General features: G+C 35.1%; 1 protein-coding gene across 2 annotated transcripts in view; it reads left to right on the forward strand.

Moving 5' to 3' along the window:
- Window positions 1-978: 978 nt before the first annotated feature.
- LOC120628592 (valine--tRNA ligase) overlaps window positions 979-26,260 on the forward strand; it is a 29,367-nt gene continuing 4,085 nt past the window's right edge. Inside the window, exons 1-15 of one of the 2 annotated variants that reach the window (XM_039897035.1) lie at window positions 979-1,243; window positions 1,615-1,782; window positions 3,067-3,200; window positions 4,144-4,302; window positions 4,988-5,249; window positions 11,633-11,763; window positions 12,719-12,816; window positions 13,629-13,753; window positions 15,109-15,254; window positions 16,128-16,320; window positions 18,224-18,313; window positions 20,166-20,351; window positions 20,802-20,908; window positions 22,672-22,899; window positions 25,399-25,540. In XM_039897035.1, the coding sequence (XP_039752969.1) occupies window positions 1,079-1,243; window positions 1,615-1,782; window positions 3,067-3,200; window positions 4,144-4,302; window positions 4,988-5,249; window positions 11,633-11,763; window positions 12,719-12,816; window positions 13,629-13,753; window positions 15,109-15,254; window positions 16,128-16,320; window positions 18,224-18,313; window positions 20,166-20,351; window positions 20,802-20,908; window positions 22,672-22,899; window positions 25,399-25,540 (2,334 nt within the window). In that variant the 5' untranslated portion in view covers window positions 979-1,078. The remainder of the gene's footprint in view (window positions 1,244-1,614; window positions 1,783-3,066; window positions 3,201-4,143; window positions 4,303-4,987; window positions 5,250-11,632; window positions 11,764-12,718; window positions 12,817-13,628; window positions 13,754-15,108; window positions 15,255-16,127; window positions 16,321-18,223; window positions 18,314-20,165; window positions 20,352-20,801; window positions 20,909-22,671; window positions 22,900-25,398; window positions 25,541-26,260) is intronic. The other variant, XM_039897036.1, reaches the window with a different exon arrangement.

The raw sequence follows: 26,260 nt of genomic DNA on the forward strand, positions 1-26,260 counted from the left end.
ATGGCGTCAGTTCATAGTTGTGAAATATAAATCGTCAATCGTGACGTCACATTCGGCGTCCGAACTCCTTTGTTGCGCGCCAAAACTTTTTTCTAACTTGTATACAATCCGCGCACTACTTTTAGTGTAAAGTATACTTTAAAAATAGAAAAAAATACTAGTGTGTTATAAAAATGAAAACATACACAATAAAAAGATACGTTCTTTCTGAAAATGCATTTTTAAAAGTAGATAGAAGTAGAAAAATTCTAAGGATTGTGGTTACCAATGATGGCTGCAGAATTGAAAGTCTTATTTTCCAAAATCTATAAGGCCATCTTCTAAAGTTGAAGCCATATATTCCACTTGGTCTTCGCGGTCAAGCCCTGCCTGGTGGAATTTACTTATGGGAAGCCGAGCATGGCCGCGCATGACAGAATAGTGGCGGGCGGCTGGGTTGCCCTGGATCTGTCTGAGTGCCTAGTGCCGTGTGAACGGCTCCCTCATGTGAGGCAGAAATCCTTGCGTAATAGGAAAGCTCCGTCAGTACCTGACGGACATCTTTCGGGTAGCAAGGTCCCGGTTACAGTACTGTCACCTGCATACACCGAATTTCTGCAGGATCATTTATCATCAGATATTTTGCAGCAGGAAAAGTGTCGTGGAGAGAACTGTTTCCTGTGGGACACCGGCGTTTACAACTCAATTATCAAGTAGATCATATGATGAGTGATGTCATCACTAGCACACCTTTTCTTAGCCGTTGACCCATTCACCCACCTGGGTTTTTGATTTCAAATCATCCTTGGGCTTCATTACTTCCAAGCATAGACAAATAGCAAAACTCACATCACTCCACATTACTCTATAGTTACCGGAAACAAGACCTTAAGTCTGTAGATTGGCAAGACATTTCGCACGTTGGTAGACATTGCAATCTGTCAATGTTACTGTCACTAATGTCATTATAACAATGTCATGTGTCAACTGTCATTCGTATTCCACATCGCTGATCGAATGCGGCATGGTAAATGGTCGTAGAAGTTTAGGTAAATGACGTGAAATCTTGCGAATATTGTTGAATTAATTTTCATTAAGGATGACAGACAACGAACCCCAAAATGATCCAATGGGAGACCAGCTACAAGAGAAAACCGCGAAACAACTGGAGAAAGAAGCAAAGAAAGCGGCCAAATTGGAGAAGCTGAAGGCGAAGTTAGATAAAAAGAGCACCACACCAGCTGTCCCAAAAGATAAACCTGAGGTTATTTACAATTCTTTTTTACCCTTTCCAGCAGTTATTGTAACCTTTAGATATGAACGAAACTTACAATTATATTGAAACAGATTTATATTGACAAAATTTTAAATACAATGCAACAGTGAAAGGCTTACGTGTATTGTAAAGCATTGCATCACTTCCGCGAGATTCAGGTGCCTTTTTATTTTAAGCCATATAAATAAAAAGTTAAACCTGTTAACAAAAAAGTTAAAGAAAGAGATCACAATGAATTCTGCAGTGTTATTCTATTTGTTATCTTCATCTTAATACTCTTAAACACGTAGTATCTCAAGTATCTTTTTCGGGAAATCCTATTGTATAGCTATAAGTATTTAATTAATGGTATTTTACAGAAAAAAGTAAAAGAGACAAAAGAGAGTGCAGTATATACAGCCAACACTGCGGCAGGTGAAAAGAAAGACATATCTGATGCTATGCCTGATGCATACAGTCCACTCTATGTTGAAGCTGCTTGGTATTCTTGGTGGGAAAAACAGGGCTTTTTCAAACCTGAATATGGAGTAAGTCTAATGGTTATTCTTTTTGTTATTTTTCTCACTAGAGCAGGGCTAGCATGGACAGGAGATTAAAATTATATCCCCTGACAAGGGATATAATTAACATGGCCACCTGCTAAAGTACGGGAATAGGAGAAGTTTACCCGTTTATTATTTCACATTTATTATTTGGATATTATTTGCTTTTGTGTGCCAATGCTCTAAGAGTTGATAAAACTGTGGGAGAAGATACATTTATATCCTGTCTCTCCCCTGTCTCCTACCCATGCTAGCAGTGCTGTAGGTGGGCTTTACCAATCTCAGTGAATTTTTCAGTCATCCTTGTTATTATAGGTTTTATTAGTTAAGTAAAAGAGTATGAAGTGGTGATAGCCCAGTTGGTAGGACTTTGACTTCACTTTTGGGGGGGCCAAGTTTGAATGCTAGCATGTACCTAACTCTAACTTTTTTAAGTTATGTGCTTTATAAGCAAATAAATATCACTTGCTTCAAATGTGTAGGAAAAAATTGTAAGAAAACCTGCATGCCTGAGGATCCACCATAATGTTCTCAAAGGTATGGGAAGTCCACCAATCTGCATTGAGCCTGCGTGGTGAAGTACATCCTTAACCTCTTTTTATTGTGGGACTCTGGGAGGAGACCTTGTGCTCTGTAATGTGCGGGTAATGGGTTGATATGATGATGAGGGATCTAGGGGGAGATGGGGTTTTTGCAAATCCAGAAAGAATACAATCATATCCTTGCTAAGTTTTATCAAAATCTGTTAAGTGGTGAAAAGTTTAAGTTGAAAAGGTAACAGAAACAGAACCACATTTTCACTTATAATATTATATGGATATGAATGACTAGTAAAATTTGTGCTCCAGTTTACAATGTACACTTTGCAAAAGATAGCATTATATTTTGATATGTCAATTAAGTGGAGTACAGAGATTTCTGTATTCTTCTGAAATTTTTATTACTCTATCAGATGTTTGTATTTGTAAATCATGTTATAGAAAAGAGAACATGGCATATTACTTATGTAATTAAGCTGAAGAGTTGGTTTTTGGTTGAATGTGATGAATATTTTGAAGCTAAATGTAAACAAATTGAGATGACGGATGAGTGACTTGTGGTCAGGTGCCAAACTTTTTCTTGTAATCAAATAGCTGCTAAAACTATAATAATAATGCTAAATACCTATATGACAAAAATTCAACATAAAATAGATAGATAAATGAATAAAGTAGTAACTGTGACAAAATTAATTATCGCTAATTAAAATCAATTATTAAAATATTTCAGAAAAAGTCAGTGTTGGAGCCAAATCCAAAGGGAAGTTTTGTGATGGTGATCCCACCACCAAATGTAACTGGGTCCTTACATCTTGGGCATGCACTTACCAATGCTGTGGAAGATGCTATCACACGGTGGCATAGGTAAATATGTGTTTAAATCAATCTTGCATTGCATTACAGCTGCTACAGACTTCGGAAACCATCATGACACCATCAAGACACCATTAACTGTCCCTGTGTCTGATGGATTGATTTGATTGCAATTTTTAATTCAAAATTCTATAATTGTATCTTTTAATAGACTTAATCATGAAAATGAATATTTGTTAATTTTTATTTATTTTCTGACGTCTCCATTGCTGGCGTGGTTGCCGTTGTAGTTACAGGCATATGAGGCTTAACCACTAAGCCTCATCAGATTGATCCTTGTAGAAGAATTGAATAGCTAGGTTTTACTTGAAAGCGAGAGTCTAGATAGATAGGTCCGCTTGGTGATGAAACACGATTGGTTGAGAGCTGAAGCGATTTATAAATAACAGTTTTTCTTTGAAAGCAAGCTGCAGGTGAAACTATAGGGCAAAACTCGGATATAATAATAAGATAATTCGTTTTTTTATTTGGTAACTATGTTATATTCTGTTTTATAATAGTGTAGATGGGTATCTACACTATTATAAAACAGAATATAACAGAATAATTAATAATTAAAGTAAATAAAAAAACTTACATGAAATATTATTATTAAATATACATAAAGTTACATATTAGAAATTCTGCCTCCAGGCAGCCCTACGTGGAGTTTAATATAAAGCTTGTAAATCGGAGAGTCGTGTCTATTTATTAATGCTTTCAAAATGCTGTTACTGCTTACCTACGTTGTTTTCATCAAGTCATCAGTATGAGCCCTCACGAACATAACGTGGTAAGCCCAACAGCATTCTGAAATCATCATTATACTGAACTCGTGGGGCGTTTAGCGATGCCCGTGTATAGCTGGTCCACAGGCATCCCGTATAAAAGGTAAGGTGTATAATGGGAAGGTTTTCCAAAAGGTATAATTTAGAAATTCGTAATCTTATTTCAGGATGAATGGGCGCACTACCCTGTGGAACCCGGGATGTGATCACGCAGGTATCGCCACACAGGTTGTTGTGGAGAAGAAGCTGTGGAGGGAAGAGAAGAAAACACGACACGAGTTGGGAAGAGAGGACTTCATCAAACGTGTGTGGGATTGGAAGAACGAGTAAGTTTTTAAATATTCTTACTTTTTTTTTACATTAAAAACACTGAAATGAGGTTGTATTACATTTTAGCCGAAATGACATCAAAAGTCTAAACAACTGCGATCGCAATACACTTTTTTTTTCGAAACTTAAACAGTAACTAGGTATAAGACCAAATAACAAAAAATTCAAATAATAAACCGTGCTGGGCCAGCATCGTGGACTGAATCCTTCTTACTCTGAGATAAGACCCATGGCCCTGTAAAGGGCCGGTAACAGGTTGATGCGATGACGATTATTATAACGATGAAAATAATAATATAAAGCATTATTAGTTACTAGCTTCAGCCCGCGACTTCGTCTGCGTGGACTTCAGAACAGGTCTAAAGCTGCGCTCTTTAACAATTTTTAATCCTACCACGGCAACTATTTCAGCGATCGGTATAGAAAGTACATGTCCTTTTCCAGAGCGAAGGTGACATGCATACCAAATTACAAAGCGGTCTGCCCTCGGCTTAGCACGTAAACAATATTCAATTTACCCTCGGGAACTACTTAAGCAATTGGGATAACAGCCTATGTTCTTTTCCATGTCAAAGTCTATGTGTATGCAAAGTTTCATCCAAATCCGTTCAGCCGTTTTTGCGTGATTGAGTAACAAACATCCACACTTTCACATTTATAATATAAGGATTTTTCTTTCAGAAAAGGCTGCAGAATCTATGAGCAGCTGCGCTCTCTGGGGTCCTCGTTAGACTGGTCGCGCGTACGTTTCACTATGGACCCCTCCATGTGTAGAGCTGTGAACGAGGCGTTCATACGATTGCACGACATGGGCGATATATACCGCGCTAACCGATTGGTCAATTGGTCGTGCACGCTCAAGAGTGCCATATCAGATATCGAGGTGGACAAGATGGAGTTGACTGGAAGGACTTTGATAGCTATCCCTGGCTATGACAGCAAGGTAATTCATATAAAGTCTAATTTTTATTAAAAAAAAGTTTGTGTACATATGCGTTAAAAGTTATACTCCTTTGGCGTAACGAGATAAAAATTTAAAATCTTTTCAAAAGTTTCATCTTTCCCCTTATTCTACGTTTGTAGAAAAAGGTATTTAATACATTAAAAGTTTTATTATAACGCAATATCAGTTAGTAAAATAAAGTTTATTTAAATATCACAAAAAAAATATTTCTATATACTTAAAGAAATGGACGTAGTAAACGTAATTAAATTTGGAATACTGTTAGCTAACTTCAGGTAGTCGGTTTTTTGTGACGGTGTGCGTGCGCATCGTAAAAATGTTGTCTCATCATTTTTCCCTAACGCGCCAAAAGAAGTATAACTTCAAAATATTTTATTCATGTAGACCTTATCACAGGCACTTTTGATGCGTTCATACATTTAAAATGTTAACACTTATGTTAGGTGACGGTGATAACTGCATTCGTTAACTTAAAAATAAAGCTAGGAGGGTTCCAAACTCGCCCTGGTCTAAGAAGAGCCCACAACAAACTTAGGCAGGTTTTTTTTTTGTTAACACCTTCTCACAGTCGAGTTAATGTTTAGCTATATAATAATAATAATAATAAAATCATTTATTCACACGATTATTAAATTGTGACAGAAATCATAGCTTAGTACTATGTATGGTTGAATCACTGGTACCTAAACTGAGTAAAAACTCGTACTATAGATATCAGTGCACTCCCCTATATAATTTATGATACAACAACATAAGACTACGACAAGTATATTTTATTTTGGATATAGATTTAACATGCAACATGCAAAAATATTAAAGAAAAATAAATAAAATGTTTATTTTTGGAGATTGGGTAATTAAATGGTGATTTAAATGTGTATGAGTGTGTGCATGAGTGTATGTGTGTGTGTGTGTGTGAACGTATGTGCGTGCGTGTAGGTGCTGCGTGCGTGTTCGTGAGGCAAATAAAGTGTATGTGTGTGTGGGTGGATGTGTGGGGGAAGTGTCATGGATTTATGTAGTACAAGGTACATGTGAGATAATGTCATTTTTGAATGGATAGTAGATTCTCTGTGCTATCATAATCCAGCGCAAGAAGCCAGTCATGGACCTGCTTTTTACATCTATAGGATGATAGTGAGTGAATGGAAAGAATTTTATTGGCCTTATTGTATATGATGCTACCAAGGAAACAGAAAAATTTTTGTGAAAAGGAAGTGCAGAATTTGGGAATATTACATAAGCTGTTTTTGCGACGCTATCTTTAAATTTCATAATTGACTCCTGATTAATGAATTTGTGTTGTTTTAAAATTATTTTTAAAAGAAAAAGCTGTCTTACAGTAAGTACCCCACCTTCCTTATACAAAGATGAAGTAGGATATCTGTAAGGAAGAAAGGAGCTAACTTTTAGAACAGCTCTTTGAGCCCGTTCCAAGTTAAGAAGACGCGTCTTTGCTGCACCTCCCCAAGAATCGATGCAATAAGTCAAAAGTGACTCACATAAAGTGTGGTACAGCATTTTCATCGTCTTTTTGTCAGCCACGTGACGAATATTTTTAAAAATGGCAATGAGTTTACGGATACGATTAACTAGTATGTGAATATGATTATCGAAGGAGAGTTGATTGTCAATCACTATTCCCAAATATTTAATACTATCAGATCTTTCTAAACAGGTACATTCACATGCGTTGCGTACTTTAGAGTTAAGACATAAAACCGAATGTGCTCGAATACTAAAATTTACTAAAGATGGTTGTCCAGATCGTAAAATTGAAAATGTTAAATATTTAGTTTTCTCCGCATTAAAGCTTAAAAGATTCTTCTGTAGCCAAGTCATAACCAAGTTAAAGCCTTGCTGGGCATTGTGAAATACATCATCCCAGCTCTTACCCCAAAATAACAGTGTAGTATCATCTGCAAATGTGATAATTCTACCATTAGTCATTTGGAGATTGCAGAGTTGGTTAATATAAATAAGAAAGAGCGTCGGACCCAATATGCTCCCCTGCGGAACTCCATGCTCAACTGATAGAGGTGGACTAATGTGCTCACCGATTCTTACGCACTGTGTTCTATCTTTTAAGTAATCCTGGAACAGCATCAGCTGAAGACCACGAATTCCCAGCTGTTCCAGTTTCTTCAAAAGAAGAGGTATGGACACAGTGTCGAAAGCCTTGGCGAGGTCCAGAAATATGGCTATACACTTCATTCCATTATCTAAGTTTGACACAATACAGTTGGTAAGGTCAGCTACTGCATCAGAAGTGGATTTTGCTTTGCGAAAACCGTATTGATTGGTTGAGAGTAAATTATTAAGTTCTAAATATTTTATCAATCTATTATTAATCAATCGCTCTAAAATTTTGGAAAAGGTAGGTAATATCGATATTGGTCTGTAGTTACTTATAACTTTCCTGTCCCCTTTTTTATATACGGGGATTATTACCGATTTCTTAAATAATAAAGGAAACTGGCCACTTGAGAAAGCTAAGTTACAGATATGGCACAGCAAAATTGAAAATATTTCCTTGCTCTGCTTCATTACTGTCGAAGATATGTTATCAAGACCAGAAGAACCAGTATTTTTAAGAGAATTTATTAATCTTACTATTTCTTCGTGATCTGTTTCAAATAAGACAAAGGAAGATGCAGGCGTTAAGAGACATTGAGGCTGTGTGTGTAATACAACATCGTCTGAGCCTGAAGGACACAACTCTATACAATCTACAATATTCTTCCATACCAACAAAAAACTCATTCACCTCCGATACTGCTTGTATAGGGCAACGCGAAATAGACAACAACTCCCAAGCTTCCGAATTTTTAGTCTTTAGGTTTGTTATATTATTTATAACATCCCATGTTTTCTTCAAGTTAATTTTGCTAGCTTTCTCTAACTCGGTTCGATCATACTGATGTTTTAATTTTCTGAGTAAGTTGGTACAAAAATTTCTATATCTACTATAAATAATTTTTATAGAATCATCATTTGGATTTTTTCTTAAATGTATATGTAATTTATCTCGATGTTTTAAGCATCTCAATATACCAGGTGTAACCCATGGCTTACGCGGACTTTTACGATGTAATGTTCTGCTAAGCACAGTATTATTTTCAACGATATTTGAAACTACATGTATAAGAAGATCAGTAGCGTCATTACAATTAACAATGTCGAGCAAAGGCTGAAAATTATTAAATTATTAATAGAATTAAATTAATTAATTAATGTCCCGAAGATCGCTTTTTATGGCTGAATAATTTATTTTTCTAAGCATTTTATGTTTAATTAGTGCCTCTTTAGATGTACGCAAATTTATTGATATCAGAACGGTATTATGGTCTGTCAAGCTATTGGCAATTACAAGGGTAGTCGAAGATAATGATGATCTACACAGGATGTGGTCTAAACAATTGTTATATCGAGTTGGGAATGAATGTGAAGGAAGTAGTCCATGCGTTGAAATAATATTTAGGTAATTATGGGCGTTTGAATCAATACTGTTCAGCTTAATATCTATATTTATGTCGCCTATTAAGATAACGTTCTTACTTTTGTGTAATGCGCTAAGCGTAAGATCTAACGATTCTAAAAAACCATTTAAGTTTCGAAATGAAGGTGGTCTGTAAATGGACACTATAGAAATATTATTTACTGTGGTAATCAAACAATTAGCTTCGCAGAACTGGCGTTCATGTGTTTTCGACGGCATTGTATTTTTAATGAAAATAACTATACCATCATTCTGATTGTAGCAGTACTTCGTTGAGAATGAATAATAGTCAGCAATTTGCGGTATGAAATGACAACTTCGCAGCCAACACTCTGTTAGTACAATAACATCAGGTTTAATAGAAATTCGGTCAATAAGTATTAAAAAGTCATTAATGTTATGTTGAATACTGCGAATATTTTGTGTTAAAATTGTCAGGTTAGTGTTTGTTTCTGTTATGTAAGTAATACAATTTTCTGGTTCGCACAAAAATGATTGGTGTAAATTTATATTATCTAAATTATTTATTATGTGACTTATGTTATCCATGAATTGGGTATAGTAACAATTATTATGATACAGCCCAACAAAGAACCATGACATATTATTATAGCATGATAACTATGTATTCCAATATTTTGTAAATGTAATGTATTTTGTAAATGTTTTGTAATCATGTTTGTATATAATAACATGAGGTCAGTAATTATTTTCTTCGGAACTGTTATATTCATCGTTAGAAGCACTATTAAATGTATAAAAATGTAGTGAATGAAAAAAAAAAAAATACAAAGTAGGTAGTTTTAAAAGACTTCGTTGCAACTCCTAAACAGCGCCTGCGCGCCACCGTTAATATTAGAACGATTTCAAGCCATCCTTGTAATTGTAACTTAATATTAATGTGTAATGTTCTGATTTTGTACTTATACTTATACTTTTCCTTATAAATATGTAATAAAAGATTTAAGAGTTTTACCCATGTTAACAATAGAACCAAAAATAAACAGTAACTCACTAATAAATATGCTAAAATTGTAAAAGATAAACATTCAAAAAGAAAAATATAAAACAAATTCCAACAGAAGTGAACTAGTCACTTTTCATTAATATTCTTCTTGATAATATCACTCAGACGTTCTTCATTTTTTACAAAAATGTACGGAGTGCCTTCTTTTTTACGTAAATACACATTTCCATTTGTAGTCCAACAGTGGGCAAATTGTGCTGACTTAGCAAAATCTCGGGCCAAAAATAGTAGTCTCTTAGTTTTAGCGGTTAATTGTTCTGATATATAGATAGGCTGCCTTGTGCCTGGAAGTCCCAGGTTCAATGTGTTAAGTTTTTCGGAATATTCGCGGTTAAACTTCTTGGCTGCATTCAGTATGTGATTTTTATATAAGGTATTCGAAAATTCTACAATGATGGTTGAACATTTTGCATCGGATTTTTTACTCGGTAATCTATAAACGTCACGAACTTCTACTTTATTTATTTCTGATTTTGTTATGCATTTTGATAAACTATCTACGTATAAGTATAGCATGTCTTTGGTCTCACGAGATTGCTTCGGAACATTTCTAATTTCAACGCACGTCTTTATAGTTCTTTTGTCAATATCGTCAATCTTGTCTTCTAGGCGCATCAAATGCAACGATAGATTTTTGCGATCCTTTTCAATACTGCCAATTTTTCCTTGGAGCGATCGAATTTCATCGGACATAAATTTCAGCGATTGCTCAATGTCTTGATTCGACGATTGGATAGCTACATTTTGTTGTTTTACTTCCATAATGTGATTTTCAAGGGTTTCTAATCTTTTATTTTGTTTTTCCATAAAAGTATCCATCATAAATTTTATTTCCGCTCTAAAGTCATTGAGTTGGAATTCAATTTCGTTTGAACGGCGGCGCTTGCGTTGGGTGCGAGGCAGGTGTTGCGAATTTAGCTCCTCTGACACCACATCGGAACGATCAGAATCCGATGCTGCACTTGCGAGTACTTTACTTATTTGACTTGAAGTAGTTCGCGGCATAGTAGGCTTACTATTATTGAGATACGGTCTGTTTTTACTTGCACAGGTAGTCTATAACTTACTCGGCCTGCCTGGTGCCCTGGTACTTGCAGTTGTATTTAGGAGAGAATCTTTATTTTGACGTTTGATAAACACATAATATGTCACTTTAACTTAGAAGACGATGATAATCTTATATAGTCCTAGTACTTTGGCGAATTATTTACTACATTTTTTGGAAATTTAATAATTGAAATATGAACACAAAATACACGTTTAGAGTGGACGAAAGCCGAGAGGGAAGAGGCTAGAAGTTAGAGCAATTCATACCCAAGATTTTTTTATCGTACATGTAATCCTTAACATTATAATAGGATTTTTCTCTAAGCTTACGTTTTATATAAACATTGAACTTATTGAGAGACATCTTAAGGATTTCATCTGGTATTTTTTTATAAAATGAAAAACAATTACCCTTTAATGAATTACTAATTTTATTGATAGGTTGGGAAGTGTGTAACAAGCTAGTAAACAATATATTTATTCATTGATTTATTTTGTTGCACTCTGAGTGAACTCACAAATATAGCGATTTGGATTTTATCATATACATTATAAAAATAAACATAACATGCTGAATTGTCGTATTAGGATAACTTTTTCCTGTAATGACAAAAATGTAAGATTAGGAATAAATAAATACCAAAATTACCTTTAATTAAAATACTGCCGAATTGTATACGTTTTTTTTGTTATACTTTTCCTTTTTTTTCTATGTACTTTTTGTGGTGTGCAATTAAACTATATTTATTCATTCATAAATAAATAAATAAGTATTATTTTACTCCGCAGGTAGAATTCGGCGTGATAGTTCACTTCGCGTACAGGGTGGAGGATTCGGACGAGGAATTAGTTGTGGCGACCACCAGGGTGGAAACCATGCTCGCTGACGTGGCAGTCGCCGTGCATCCTAAAGACACAAGGTATTATCTTTATTTTAATAATAATAATAATATAATGTTACAGTAAATTTGTAAAGTAGGTAAATAATTAAACTTGATAACTATAAATTCATATTTGCCAGATATTTATGTTCATAACATTGAGTTGGTAGGTCTTTTGATATAAATACGACTGCATTATCGATGCACGGCAGTCCTACATGGACTCGAACGATGCAAAGATACCTCCAGGTGTCTTAGTCGTTTATCAAAAATGGTAATTATGAGGGTACACCAGAAATAAGTTTTTGTACTGACTGAACGTGACTTCTCTGGTTCAGTATTTTTGTTCTGATCCATAAATCTCACTTATCTATCCTAATACTTTCTAAAGGTATCTTCGTGGCGCCTTCCAGTTATGCTTAGCTGAAATATCAATAATCGGCAGGATATTACGTATCGCGCGACAGGCTTGCGACAGGCGTAAATCTTGCGATCACTGCTGTCAAACGTCACTTATCCATACAATAAATAAACAAGAGTGACGTTGTACCAGAAACCTTAACTCTTTATTGTGATTGTTTTGATTAACCGACTTTAAAAAGGACGAGGCTAGCAATTTGGATGTTTTTTTTAAATCTATGTTCGGGCATAACTCCGTCATATACAACGTGTAATTTGTAAATGAAAGCCCAAATAATACTACAGAGGCTCTAGAGGTACATAATCTTAAGAGTCTTTGAGACTTATCTGTTAAACCGAAACGCTTATAGTTTTTGAGTAAACCATCGCCATAGTTTATAATAAAAGAAATCTATACAGCGCTAACATCACATCACAGAAGTAAAATCAAAGATTGTCTAATCATTCTGCGAGTGTGAACTGAGGCGTGCGTGCACGTTTTCACTGTTTTTGGGCACAATGCACTGCATGCATTGCTGAATGAGGATTCTGAATTTTCTTAATTCTATGCCTACTACACTTTATACTTTTTCAGGTATACGCATCTGGTTGGGAGGAATCTTGTACATCCAATATTGAAGAGAAAACTTCCCGTAATCGCAGATGAATACGTCGATATGAACTTTGGAACAGGTATTTTTAAGATAATATATTTTTGGCGATTGGTAGAATTCACACACCTTTGAGAACGTTATGGAGAAACTCAGGCAGTGGCGTACACCGGGTTTTTGAGCAGGATAGGCAGAAAGCGAGTACATGGTATAAAATAAAAGAACTCCCCTCCTATACGAGTAATATACAAATAAACAAGGGTAGGCAGTGATTATGTGCATGTGCAAAGTGGCGTGCCACTGCCCTCAGGCATACACGATGTTTTCCATCACGATTGCAAGTGCATTTTAACTGATTATAAAACTTAAACAACGGCGGCCGATTGGCGCAGTGGGCAGCGACCCTGCTTTCTGAGTAGGTATGAACTCACTTTTCTGGGTGTTTATATGTATTTTATGAGTATTTATGTATATTATTTATAAAAATCCTAGCACCCATAACACAAGCTACGCTTACTTTGGGGCTAGATGGCGACGTGTGTATTGTCTTAATAATAAAAAATAAAAAACTTATAAAAGTTAGAGGTGCATGCCGGGAATCAAACCTGATCCCTCGAAGCTCGAAGCTCTAACCACTAGTCTTAAATAAAATTTTCATAATGGTAGACAAATCAGAGAGCTGATGGTTTCATAATCTTTCTTTACCATAAGAAGTTAACATAGCAATATAAATAAAATGCGTAATTTTTTTTTTTTTTTTTAATCAACCAACGAAAAATATATTTTTCTAGAGAAATAATAATTACAAACTAAGATCAATATTTACAATAAATATAAGCCGTCTAACTGTATTAGTTGTATTATATAATAAATATATTTTTTATGGGATTTTAGGCGCTGTGAAAATATCCACGGCGCATGACCATAACGACTACGAGATCGCAAACCGACACAACTTGCCATTCATCACAATTTTCGACGACGAGGGTAGAATGTTGGACAACTGTGGACCTTTTGCCGTAAGAAACATGGCCATATACTTAAAACATACTAAGCTAAGAATTTACCCGGCTAAGTTTGTTGTGTGCTCTACCTATAGTGTTACTTAACAGAAGATCCTATTACAATGTTAAGAATTACTTAAACGATAAAAAAGCTTGAGTGTGAAAGTTCATAGCTTAATATTAATTTTCTGTGAGATGATGATAACACAAAAAAAGATTATCCGGCTAAGTTTGTTGTGGGCTCTTCTTAGACCAGGGCGCGTTTGGAACCCTCGCAGCTTTAGGTTCACGTTGGAGAAAATTCACACATAGTTTATGAAAACAATTATGCATTGTAAAGACAATATCTCCTGAGGATGCTCCGGTTTCGGAGCGGAACATGCGTAGAGGAGGTTGCCGAAGATCTGTTTGGTGTGGAGTATAAGGATTAAGGAAATTATAAATTACACAATTCAGATTCTCCTGCTTTTCGCGGAGTATAGCAAATTAAGCTCATTTATCATAATATATCATGGAATTCCGCAAATTAACTCCTGCTTCTATACAATATATGTTACACTTATTTACTCAGGACATGGGGACACAAACTATATGACCATAGTATCTTAGGGCAGTGCTTTAAAATACCGTATTCACTGACCTTAATTTAACTTAAACATTTGGGTCTAACAAATTAACGTGGCATAACGTTGGAATCATCATAATCACTTCAAATGAGAGTACCTTTAAAAGGTCTGTAAACAAAAATGTGATGCCAGGTTAATTTGTAAGGCAGAGAGGTTTAATTTTATGTTCTATCTATATTTTCTTGATAACAAATTAACTTTTTATTCAGTCATGGTATTTTTAGTGCACAAAAATATTTGACTAGATATATATACCTAATTACCTATACTGATATTATCTATATATATATAAAACGCATAGGTGACTGACTGACTGATCTATCAACACACAGCTCTAACCACTTGACGGATCGGGCTGAAATTTTGCACACAGATAGTTATTACAATGAAGTTTTTAATTTTTTAAGTAATTTACGTTCATATTTTCTATTGACTTTTTTTTTTAAATCTTTGTAGTTAAAATTTACCAAATCAAAAATTGCACTAAACGTGAGCGAAGCCGCGGGCTAAAGCTAGTATTTAATATTGTGTTTATTTAATTTATCTATAATATTTTGAAGTCGATGTGAACGACATATGCGTGAAATACAAAATGATAACATCTTTATATAAGTGTTTAGTACCTACCATATTTTTTCCAAATAAAGAATTTTAATTTGACTCTTTTTATAAGGATAAATATTTTATGCCGTGAAATGACGATCGAATATCGCGTTCTAATTTTTTATTATTTGTTGACATCAGGGTAAGAAACGCTTCGACGTCCGTCGCGAGATAATAAAGACGTTGGATCAAGCAAAGTTATACAAAGAAACAAAAGAACACGCGATGGTTATACCACTCTGCAGTCGGTCGAAAGACGTCGTGGAACCTATGCTTAAACCACAGTGGTAAGTGTCAAAGTTCAATTAATATACTACGACAATACACACATCGCCATCCATCCCCCAAGTAAGCGTAGCTTGTGTTATGGGTGCTAAGATGACTGATGAATATTTTTTTTAATGATTAATATACATAAATACTTATAATATACATATCAATAATTACATTAGGAATAAAAAGATACATATAAAGTATCCCAGCTAAAATTTATTATACAAAATATTGTTTCAAGATTAAACAAGTGGCTCAAGGTCGTGGATTTTGGAACTCACTACAAAATACCTATGGCAAGTGGACGACATTCGGTTGAAGTGTTGTTTATGATGATGATGATGATGATGATAAAATAAATAAATAAATATACTACGGCAATACACACATCGCCATCTAGCCCCAAAATAAGCGTAATTTCTGTTACGGATACTAAGATGACTGATGTATATTTTTATGAATAATTTAAATAAATACCTACTTAGAATATTCATATAAACACCCAGACACTGAAAAACATTGATGATGAAGGGACAAATGATTCAGTTTATCTACACTGATAATGAGATAGATACTCTCACAGAGTTTAGTGGGTGTATTTACCTAGGCTACGATAGTGCGAGCCAAATTCAACCTTAAACTGTTTAGTTTTTAGGTTGAATTTACTAAACGGCATATAATACTATATTCTGATCAGTACTGAGTGATTCTTTGAATTGGCTCGCCGCGAGACGCTCCTTGCACCATTTAAGGAAGTAATTCACGTAACTTTTCGCAATCGAGTAAATTTATTTTCTTTTCACCCACAAGACGCGAGGCCTGTAGCGGCAGCCGTAGGACTTCCATAGGCTTAGAATAATGATCCTTAATTTTATTACTTCTCGAAGGTACATCCGTTGCTCAAACATGGCAGCCGAAGCCGTAAAAGCAGTCAAGACTGGTGAACTGAAGATCATCCCGGACGTGCACGAGAAGACCTGGTACCATTGGATGGAAGGCATTCGAGACTGGTGCATATCCCGCCAGCTGTGGTGGGGGCACAGGATACCGGCGTACCGGGTTACCTTACCAGCCAGCGAGGTAAGACATTATTACATACTAGCTGTTGCCAGCGACTTCGTCTGCGTTTGATTTTGTTTTTTGATGTGGCGTTCAATTTAGTTGTAGTTCTAAAAAAAAATTTAAGTATTCAGTATAGCCTTAAATGGGGGGTTTGCTGCTGTCCGCTGAGGAGTTCTGTCCTCTATTTCCAACCACATTCATCAGATCTACACAAAGTTTGGGCAAATTTAAACACATATTATAACCTCTATGTATAAAAATAATTATTTAAATCGGTTATAATTTGTCGGATTTATGGTTTAAAATCGTCGAACACTTTCATCCCCTCTATCAAAGGAACCGAGCTTAATGTCGGGAGAAACAGTATCCTATATTACTTCTGACACTTCCAAGAATATGTGTACAAAGTTTCATGAGGATCGGTTAAGTACTTTTTGCGTGAAAGCGTAACAAACAAACTTACATTGACATTTATACTATTATAAGTAGGGATTAGGTTGTTTTTCAACTGACTATTAGACCATATATATGTGTATTAGTAGTATATAATACTATTACGATTTAGGATTACAACATCCTTAGTTCGATTAAACAGAAAAAAAATTGTAGGTATTTTTTTTACAAGTAAAATAATTTATAATTATAAAATAAATAAATATACTACGACAATACAAGTGGGAGTTCCTGGGTTCGATCCCGGTAGGGTAAGTTTAGGAATTTATAATTCTTGAATTTTGTCTTGTGGCTAGTTACCACCGTAGTGTTCCGCTACTATGTATATCGCTTAGAAACCGATTAGGGTATGGGTTTAATATAACTGCTATACACCTAACAGGTTAGCCCGTCAGACTGCATGACCACCAAAATTGCACTCACTTGCTATGTATTTATATCTCTGTAACTACTTTTTTTCTTTGGTGTACAATAAAAGTGTATTCATTCATTCATCACTCACCAGCAGATGAGATTGCAGTCAAGGGCTAACTTGTAGTGGAATAATACAAAAAAAACACACAGCCATTTAGCACCAAAGTAAGCGTAGCTTGTGTTATGGGTACTAAGATCACTGCTTAATTAATTATAATAATAAAAATCATTTATTCACACGATTATTAAATAGTGACAGAAATCATAGCATAGTACTATGTTTGGTTGAATCACTGGTACCTAAACTGAGTAAAAACTCGTACTATAGATATCAGTGCTCTCCCCTATATAATTATTTTTGATACAAAAACATAAGACTGTGACAAGTATATTTTAATTTGGGTATGGATTTAACTAAAATGCAACATGCAAAAATATTAAAGAAAAATAATTAAAATGTTTATTTTTGGAGATTGGGTAATTAAATGGTGATTAAAAATGGCAGTTGTTTACTCGAAACTATTAGTTACGTTTTCAAGCATGTCACAGAGACAGTAAATAATGTACCACTAAAACATCTATAGTATCATTTCGGTTTTCATTTACACGTTGTATATATTTATTTAAAAATAAAAACCTGTGTGTACTTATGTACACGCGTTAGAAGTTATACTTCTTTGGCGTAACAAGATAATTTTTTTTATCTTTCGCCTTATTCTACGCTTGTAGAAAAAACGACACTAACAATAGGAAAAAGGTATTGTTTGAATTATAGAAAGTCAACTGTCAAACCTTTTTAAGAAAAACTAAAATGTTGACTATAGCTGACTTCACGGTGTCGGTTTTTTGAGACGGTGTGCATTCACATCTTAAAAATTTACTTCCACCATTTTTCCCTAGCGCGCCATAAGAAGTATAACTTCAATAATAGAAAAAATCCATTCTGGGTGGCGACCTGGCCGTTCATGGGTTTATACCCCGATTGCCATGTCGACTTGACGTAGACTTTAGCTCGTCTTTAATATCAGATGTGGTATCCTTTTCACGCCGCAAGGAGGTCGTCGAGGTGCTTAAACCACGCCGGCGCCGCACTCGCAGCGGACGCAAGAAGTACGTGCGCAAAACGCGCACGCAGCGGATTGTCGTACGTGTCAGATGTTGTGATGCATGATGGCGCACTCTTGTTCTGTTTCATTTCCCATCTGCCTGTTTTATGTTTTCTCATTAGTTATATACCTGTTTTTGTCCACCCTGTACCTGTCTTGATGTCTAATAGTTTCACTACGTATCACGGAACTGGATTTCCGGCTCAAAACTGTTAGGTACTGTACAACTATAACACAGGTATAATTAACAGGACACCTGGTCGGAACTCGAAGCTTCCCGGTATTCAGTAGCGATAAACTCACAGAATTAAGAACACACAGAAACCGTGTACACGACTAATATTGAAGCATCTAAAACCACTCCACTTTAGAAGTGTTATTCGAACTGTCGGTTAGTCACTGCATTCCATTTAGCAGTTGGCAGTAATTATTTTACCTTTAATGTTCTGAATGATTACCATAAAATGGTAAAAGTTTGTGAGCTAGCAAACATTCCGCGGGGGTGAAGTGAGAAGTGCGCGGGGTGTTTTCACAGTTTTAAGACACAACGCAATGCATGCAATACTGGCTGAATGAAAGTTCTGTATGTTCTTAGTTTTGTGGATAAACTGGAAATTATTGATTTTTTTCCATGATATTTCATTATTATTTGGTTTGCGATTGTTGATTATGATTAAACAACTCTAATAGAGCATGGCAATACAGTACTATTACATATACAAGAACTATGTGTTATCATTGCACTTTCATAGTGAATTATGTATGTATTAACACAATTGGTATTATTGTAACTCTCTTGCACATACGAGTACGTCAGTTAATTTTTGTAAAATAAAAGTAAAAAAGACAAAGTAAGACTAGCCAGTCACAGTCAACACCTATGTGGCTTAATACGTAAACAAATTATTAATAAAATGCCTTATAAAAAATAGTAATCCAACAAAAACCCTTCAATAAATTGTAATTAATCATAAAAGTATCGTTCATTCGACATCTGAACTCACGATTATATTAATAAATACACGTATATTAATGTATACACCTTAGATGATTTTTTTTGTGACACTGCATTATTAAGGAAACAAATTCCCAGTTTCTGAAAGGCATATAAAATTTAAGGTCAAATTGAATAGTTGCAAAAATACCAGCGTTCATAAAAGCATTGACCACTGATCGTCGTTCGATGTTGTATCTTAAAAAAATCTTATTTTAAAGCATTTCGGAAACTGGAAGTAAATAAAAATAAAGTCAATTATTAACCTTACTAATTTTCATGTTCATAAACCTTTGAACCTGTCCGTGGTCGATATATAACAGGATATAAGGCGGCAGTGGGATATTCATAGGCTGAATATGGTGCTATAAAACAATCACACATATAAAATCTTATATCGTACAAGTCTGTAGTATAAGTTAGGACAAGTTCTCCTCTTCTCCTTTTTGTTATACGCTTGGCTAGGTTTTCCTCATTATTACAACTTAGGTTCCTTTAAAACAAAGTCAATAAACTCCTACCAAGTGCATACTAAGTAAGGCGACAATTTACACTCTGTCAGTGAGATTGTGGTCAAGCACAAGTCTTTTTTAATAAAATAAAATTTTATGTTCTTTCGTTTTATAATAACATTTAGACTCCTGTAAGTATAGTTCGATTTAAAATTAAGGGAAAGTTAGTAGCTTCGCACCAGTAGACAACTGTACCGTGCCGGTGATTGGCTGATACCTTATATTGAATTCTGCGCATCGTAACGCATGAAGTTCAGGAAGTTCAAAGTTTGTTTTGTACATAGTTCCATATCTAGTCTCATTCTATACATAAAGTCTTTTCCAAGAACCACTATAGGTTTGGGTTAAAAAGCCTGTTTTATATAATAAACAACGTTTGCACAGAAAGAAGAGCTGTGGGTATCCGCTCACACCGAAGAAGAAGCTCTATCAAAAGCCGCGACGAAGTTCGGCGTTGCCGCAGAAGACATCAAGCTCTTTAGAGACGAGGACGTGCTGGACACTTGGTTCTCCTCCGGCCTATTTCCTTTCGCGATATTCGGGTGGCCCGATAACACAGATGACTTGCAGGTATAATTGATATAATTCAATTTTTAGATCTAAACGACCGTTGTAAAAAAGCATAGGAAGACCAGCTATATAACAAGTGCCCGAGGCAAAAATGAAATCGAGGCCCCAAATAGTAAATGATTTAGAAGAATTTTTAGGTGTGAGACTGTCAATATTCTCAGTACCAGCCCGCTCTTAGGAAATGCAAAAAAAATACTTTAATCCTACTTTCTTGATTATTAAATTAAAATGGCAAATGTATAGGATTAGTTTTTACCATTTTGGTTAAAACTAATCCTATACATTTTCCTGGGAAAGGAAAGAAGGAAATTCCTGGATAGTTTTGTTGTGTGTTCTAATTTACAACACATTAATTATTTTAAAGGCAGAACTCGCCTTTCTATTCAAAAATTAGAAAAGATGTTAGCGTTGATATTAAAAGAATAATAAAATACATTCATTGTTTTACAGGCGTTTTATCCCGGGAATCTGCTAGAAACCGGCCACGATATTCTCTTCTTCTGGGTAGCCAGAATGGTGTTCTTTGGACAGCGTTTACTCGGAAAACTGCCTTTTAAGTAAGTAACAATGTAAGCTGTTTTATGACCAAACCGACCATAGAACGAAGTTTCATTCTGCACTCCGCCAGCTTGGTAGGCTACCTTAATTTTTCCCATAGAGTCAAAGTCAAAGTTAATAAGTGGCAATCGTGGCAATGGTCATTGGTGACAGACGTGGCGAAAACGTGGAAAAAAAAAACTGTTAACTTAGTATAGTCTGTGCTCCATGCCCTACGGTTAGTACTGCTACGGTTTATACTACAGATTAAACTACTGTTTAATCTGTAGTATTAGTATGTTGCTATTTTTTATTTTCTGTTTGCATCATATTAATTTTGTTTTTTTTTTTGATTATGTTGTAGTCCTAAGTTTTTGTTTGTAATTATTGTTAAGTTATAAGGACGTAGTGTTTGTATTATATTTGTTATTTATCAATAACTTGCCCATAGAGTATACAAACACTACGTCAGACCATGTCGCTGCCTGTCCGTGAAAACCCGTGACCTTGGGTCCCTATTATAATCAGCATGCAGTATTCCTTGGCAGTTACTTACTGCCATAGTGCTGCGACACAGAGCTGAGAAGGTGACCCGTTAATCGCAATTAAACAACATACTCCTAAATTATTGTGGTTTTTTTCCTCTGTTCTCTTGTTGTAGTATGTTGTAATTTATATATTATCTTAATATATATAAATCTCCTGTCACGATGTTTGTCCGCGATGGACTCCTAAACTACTTTACCGATTTTGAATTAAATGGGCACACCGTGAGCAGTCTGGTCCAACTTAAGAGATAGGATAGCTTAGATCTTTAATTATAGTCGCAATTTTATTTTATTGCAAATTATTTGTCTATAATTAATTGACAGTCACATGTTATATATATATATATATATATATACTACTATAATCATTTTAGGCTTAGCGATTCTAAATACTTTAAAAACAAAATGAAACGCAGACGAAGTCGCGGGCAACAGCTAGTAGTTAATAAATATTTTATTATTAAAAAAATTAAAAATATCTTTATTAAAGTAAATAGATGTCACTTATACATTACAAGAGAAATGTGTGCATGGTAGTGAGATGATGGCGATAACCATTTTTATCATATCAACCCGTTACCGGCCCACTACAGGGCACGGGTCTCCTCCCACAATGGGGTTAAGGCCGTAATCCACCACGCTGGCCGAGTGCGGATAGGTGGAATCCACACACCATTATGGAGAACTCTCAGGCATGCAGGTTTCCTCACGGTGTTTTCCTTCACCGTTGAAACAAGTGATATTTTAATTACTTAAAACGTACGTAAATTTGAAAAGCGTGAGGCGCGTGCTGGGTTTTGAACTTGGCCCCCCGAAAGTGAAGTCGAGCTTCTACCCACTGCGCTATCACCGCTTTTTTCCCATACAAGTGAATTCCAAATATTCTTAGTGTTAACTTATGACAAACCTATTGAAGATCCTATTGAAGATCCTATTGAAGAAGACCGACACGGGCATAGTACCTACGCTACGCGACGCATACCTAATATAGAGACATGAGTCACATAATTTTAATTTAGCATGTGATGGGCTCTATCTGATTTATTTCAGTAAAAGTATGGCAGTGGTTTTGGTTGGTTACTTAAAAACTTTTAGGTTTTCGGTTCCACATATAAGTCTCATAGACAGTACGTAATGTACCTCTAGAGTATGTCGTTATATTATTTCGGTTTTCATTTACACGTTGTATTTATGTAATCAATAAAATATACTAATAAACTTTGTTATGTTAACAGGGAAATATACCTCCATCCGATGGTCAGGGACGCTCACGGTCGAAAAATGTCCAAATCCCTCGGCAACGTGATAGACCCAGTAGATGTGGTCCGAGGAATCACCTTGGAACAGTTGCACGCTCAACTCTTAGAATCGAACCTTGACCCCCGAGAGATCGAGAAGGCCAAACAGGGTCAGAAGCAGGATTATCCAAACGGAATACCCGAATGTGGTACTGATGCTTTGAGGTAAGATATTGCACTTGCGATCACTTATGCCCATTTTCACTAAAACTAGGAATCGTCTCAATCGCATCGCATAATGATTTGGCGATGTCTCATAATTAACAGTATTTCTGATTTTTTATTATTTTTTAATATAATCATAATTTTGCTGCTTTTATCACTTTTATTACCTACTTTGATAGGAATAACCTGTGCTTCACTTTATTTATTTATTCCATTATTTTTATTTATCTATTTAGTTTGCAGTATCGTCACTCGGGTCTCAGCTGAAAATCAGCGGCATGCATGTACTTAGGTACAATTCATGGCAAATGCTGAGCTGTACACCCTTTCTGTCTGGTGTTACACACAGACATTGTTAATATGTTGTTACTATATTATTATAAGATGTACTGTTTGTAACACTTAACATGAAGTATTTTCTTTCTCCTTTTCTATTTTTCTTTCTTTCTTTTTTGTAATAAAATAATCGTTGCACTAACTCTTAGGTGATAACTATCGCTCAAAGGTAATATTAGGCGTTACCTATTTATGCATTGCGTTGTTAGTCGTTAGGGAAAACGGGCAGTAGTCTTATGCGATACTGTGATAATATGATGATAAGAATATAGTTAAAAATAATTCGGCTATGTATATTCTAGGCTTCTGATACCAGTAGGACTAACATTCGCCACGAGAAAATGATTTCCACCCTCTATCACGTCTCAGTAGATCTCGTCTAGTAGTATCTTATCAGTAGAAAAGAAGTACGAGTAGTGGGTAGAGATAATTATCTCATGACGTGCATGCTAGATAATCGTAGTTTTATTTTATGTTGGCTTATATAGTCAGTGGCGTGCACTCCATACATGCTCAAAAGCACTGCATACCCCAAACATTGATATATATAACTCGAATAGGAGGAGAGTTTGTGCCGGTTTATGCAATTTTCCTGGTGTATGCATAGCCTGGTAAGAAACCCAATGCACGCCACTGTATATAGTGCTTGTGTTTGCTATTAATTTACAATAATGGAATAAATATATACAGCGTTAAATAAAAATTTCATAGATAGCTCTCGGCCTAAAGTTGCTTACATTAAAACTAACAACTATTTGAACTTTGTGAAATATTAAATATTCAATACTTTACATATTATTACGTATATTTTTTTAATATGTTCACCTGCAGTCTGTTATCCTATTGTTTTCCTTATCCTAAGGTTGCTTGGAAAAGATCGCTACTATTCTAGGCCGCCTTTTGTATACTGCTTCTGTTTTTTTTTTTTATTCTTCTTCTGTATTTTTTTTTGTGTGAAAATAAAGAGTATAAATAAATAAAATATATACTCTACTTTTTGCTACTCTGTAATCTAAAATAAGCAACAGCGCGCGAACCACTGCTTTATTTTGTTGTCGAATCACACGTATTTGGTTTCACAGTGTAATGATACTTTACAGAAATTATTTTTTTCGTATGAAATAAATTAAGACTGAATTTAAAGAGTCATGGAACTCAAGTTGTTAGTACTAGTGTTAGGAACTATAAGTAATAAATAAATAAATATACTAAAACAATCAGCACATCGCCAGCTAGCCCCAAAGTAAGCGTAGCACGTGTAAGTTACTGAGATGATTGCTGAATATTTTAATGAATAATATACACAAATACTTACAATAAACAGATAAACACCCAGACACTGAAAAACATGTTCACAAACATTTTTCCAGTTGTGGGATTCGAACCCACGCCCTTAGACTCAGAAAGCAAGGTAGCTGCCCACTGCGCCAATCTGCTAATCAAAACGCCAAGAGCTTTCTGGTATTTTTTATTGAATACATCGATCTCCCGAGCTCTTTTTCCGCCCATTTATATTGGGTTCGATTTATTTACGTACATATGCTGCTAAAGCTCTTTTAGAATCCCGCTTGTTTAGACTAGAAGTAGACTTCAAGTTAGGTTCAAGTTAAGAAGTTCTATACTTGAAAAACTTTATCAGATCTTTATTAAATGGAAATGGGATTAAATGAAGAACATGGGGCACCGACGACATGTTAGCTCCCTATGTGTGTTCTATCGACTCTATAATAGAGAGTGTTCTGAAGTTCTGAGTTTTTTGACACCTCCTTAGTCCTTCCCTGTTCTCTGACCGCAACTCACGCTGTGGAAATCTTCTACTGTTCAAAATACCAGATCATTTCTACCGTGCACTTGCAAATTGTGGAACAATCTCCCTTCTGATGTTGTTAAAATACAATCTAGGCTTATTCATAAATAATAATATAAGGGCGGATAAACAAACTCTTTAAATGCCGGCAACGCATTGGTGGCTCCTCTGGTGCTGCAGATATTCATGGGCGGCGGGGATCACTTAACATCAGGTCACCAACTTGCTCATTTGCCCGCTATCAATATATAAGTTTTGATTTAATGAAGATATAATGTCCAATCGCCAAAAAACATTCTTGACGAATTGACTCCCTTGGAAGTTCGCTTGGTAAAGATACTCTAATTTCTCTACAGATTTGCCCTCTGCGCGATGACTCAAGGTCGTGACCTGAACTTGGACATTCAGAGAGTGCAAGGCTACAGGTTTTTCTGTAATAAATTATGGAATGCAGCGAAGTTCGCGCTTATGTACTTCCCGGCGGATACTAGCTACAAGGTATTTGTTAACGATTTCTTTAATTTTAAGGTAGAGCAATTCTTTCAGTCTGGGATTTAAAGTAAAATAAAATGTTCTTGATTTGGAGTTGAATAATAAATTTACTTCCCTTAACTGTAATTTTGTAATCATGGAATAGATTTTATTTAAAATGCAGTAAATTGAGGAAGGAAACTGTTTCTATGGTTGTGTGACAGATCATTTTATACCATCGCGGAATACCTTAGCTGCTATAGGTATCATGAAATATCTGTGGTTTCTGCCTAATTTTGCATGTGTGCGTGACCTCAATTTTCTGACATGTTAAATAAATTTTAATTTTAATTGTATTTATTTGACATTAAAACTTAGAATTGTGATTAAAAAAACTAATACAATGATTTAATATGACACTATAAATCTCAGAACATTATTTTATATAATTGATAACAAATAAGAATAATATTAATATAACTTAATGTTTAAATTTTGCATGACGATGTATTAACAGAATATGTTGGAACTTTATATCCCAAACACCAATAACTAACTCATATTTAGCAAAATAAATATTTCATTTCATTTCAGACCAGGTAGCTGGACGATTGCTTAGGGACCAACTAAAGAATTTTTAATACCACTGCGTGAAGACTTTTAAACGATTTTCTAAAACAAATATATTTTAATACACGCGCGCATATTCAAACAATTATTAAAGTAATACTTCTTTAGCGGCGTTAG

Source organism: Pararge aegeria, chromosome 13 (assembly GCF_905163445.1).
Source record: "Pararge aegeria chromosome 13, ilParAegt1.1, whole genome shotgun sequence".
Lineage (NCBI taxonomy): Eukaryota > Metazoa > Arthropoda > Insecta > Lepidoptera > Nymphalidae > Pararge > Pararge aegeria.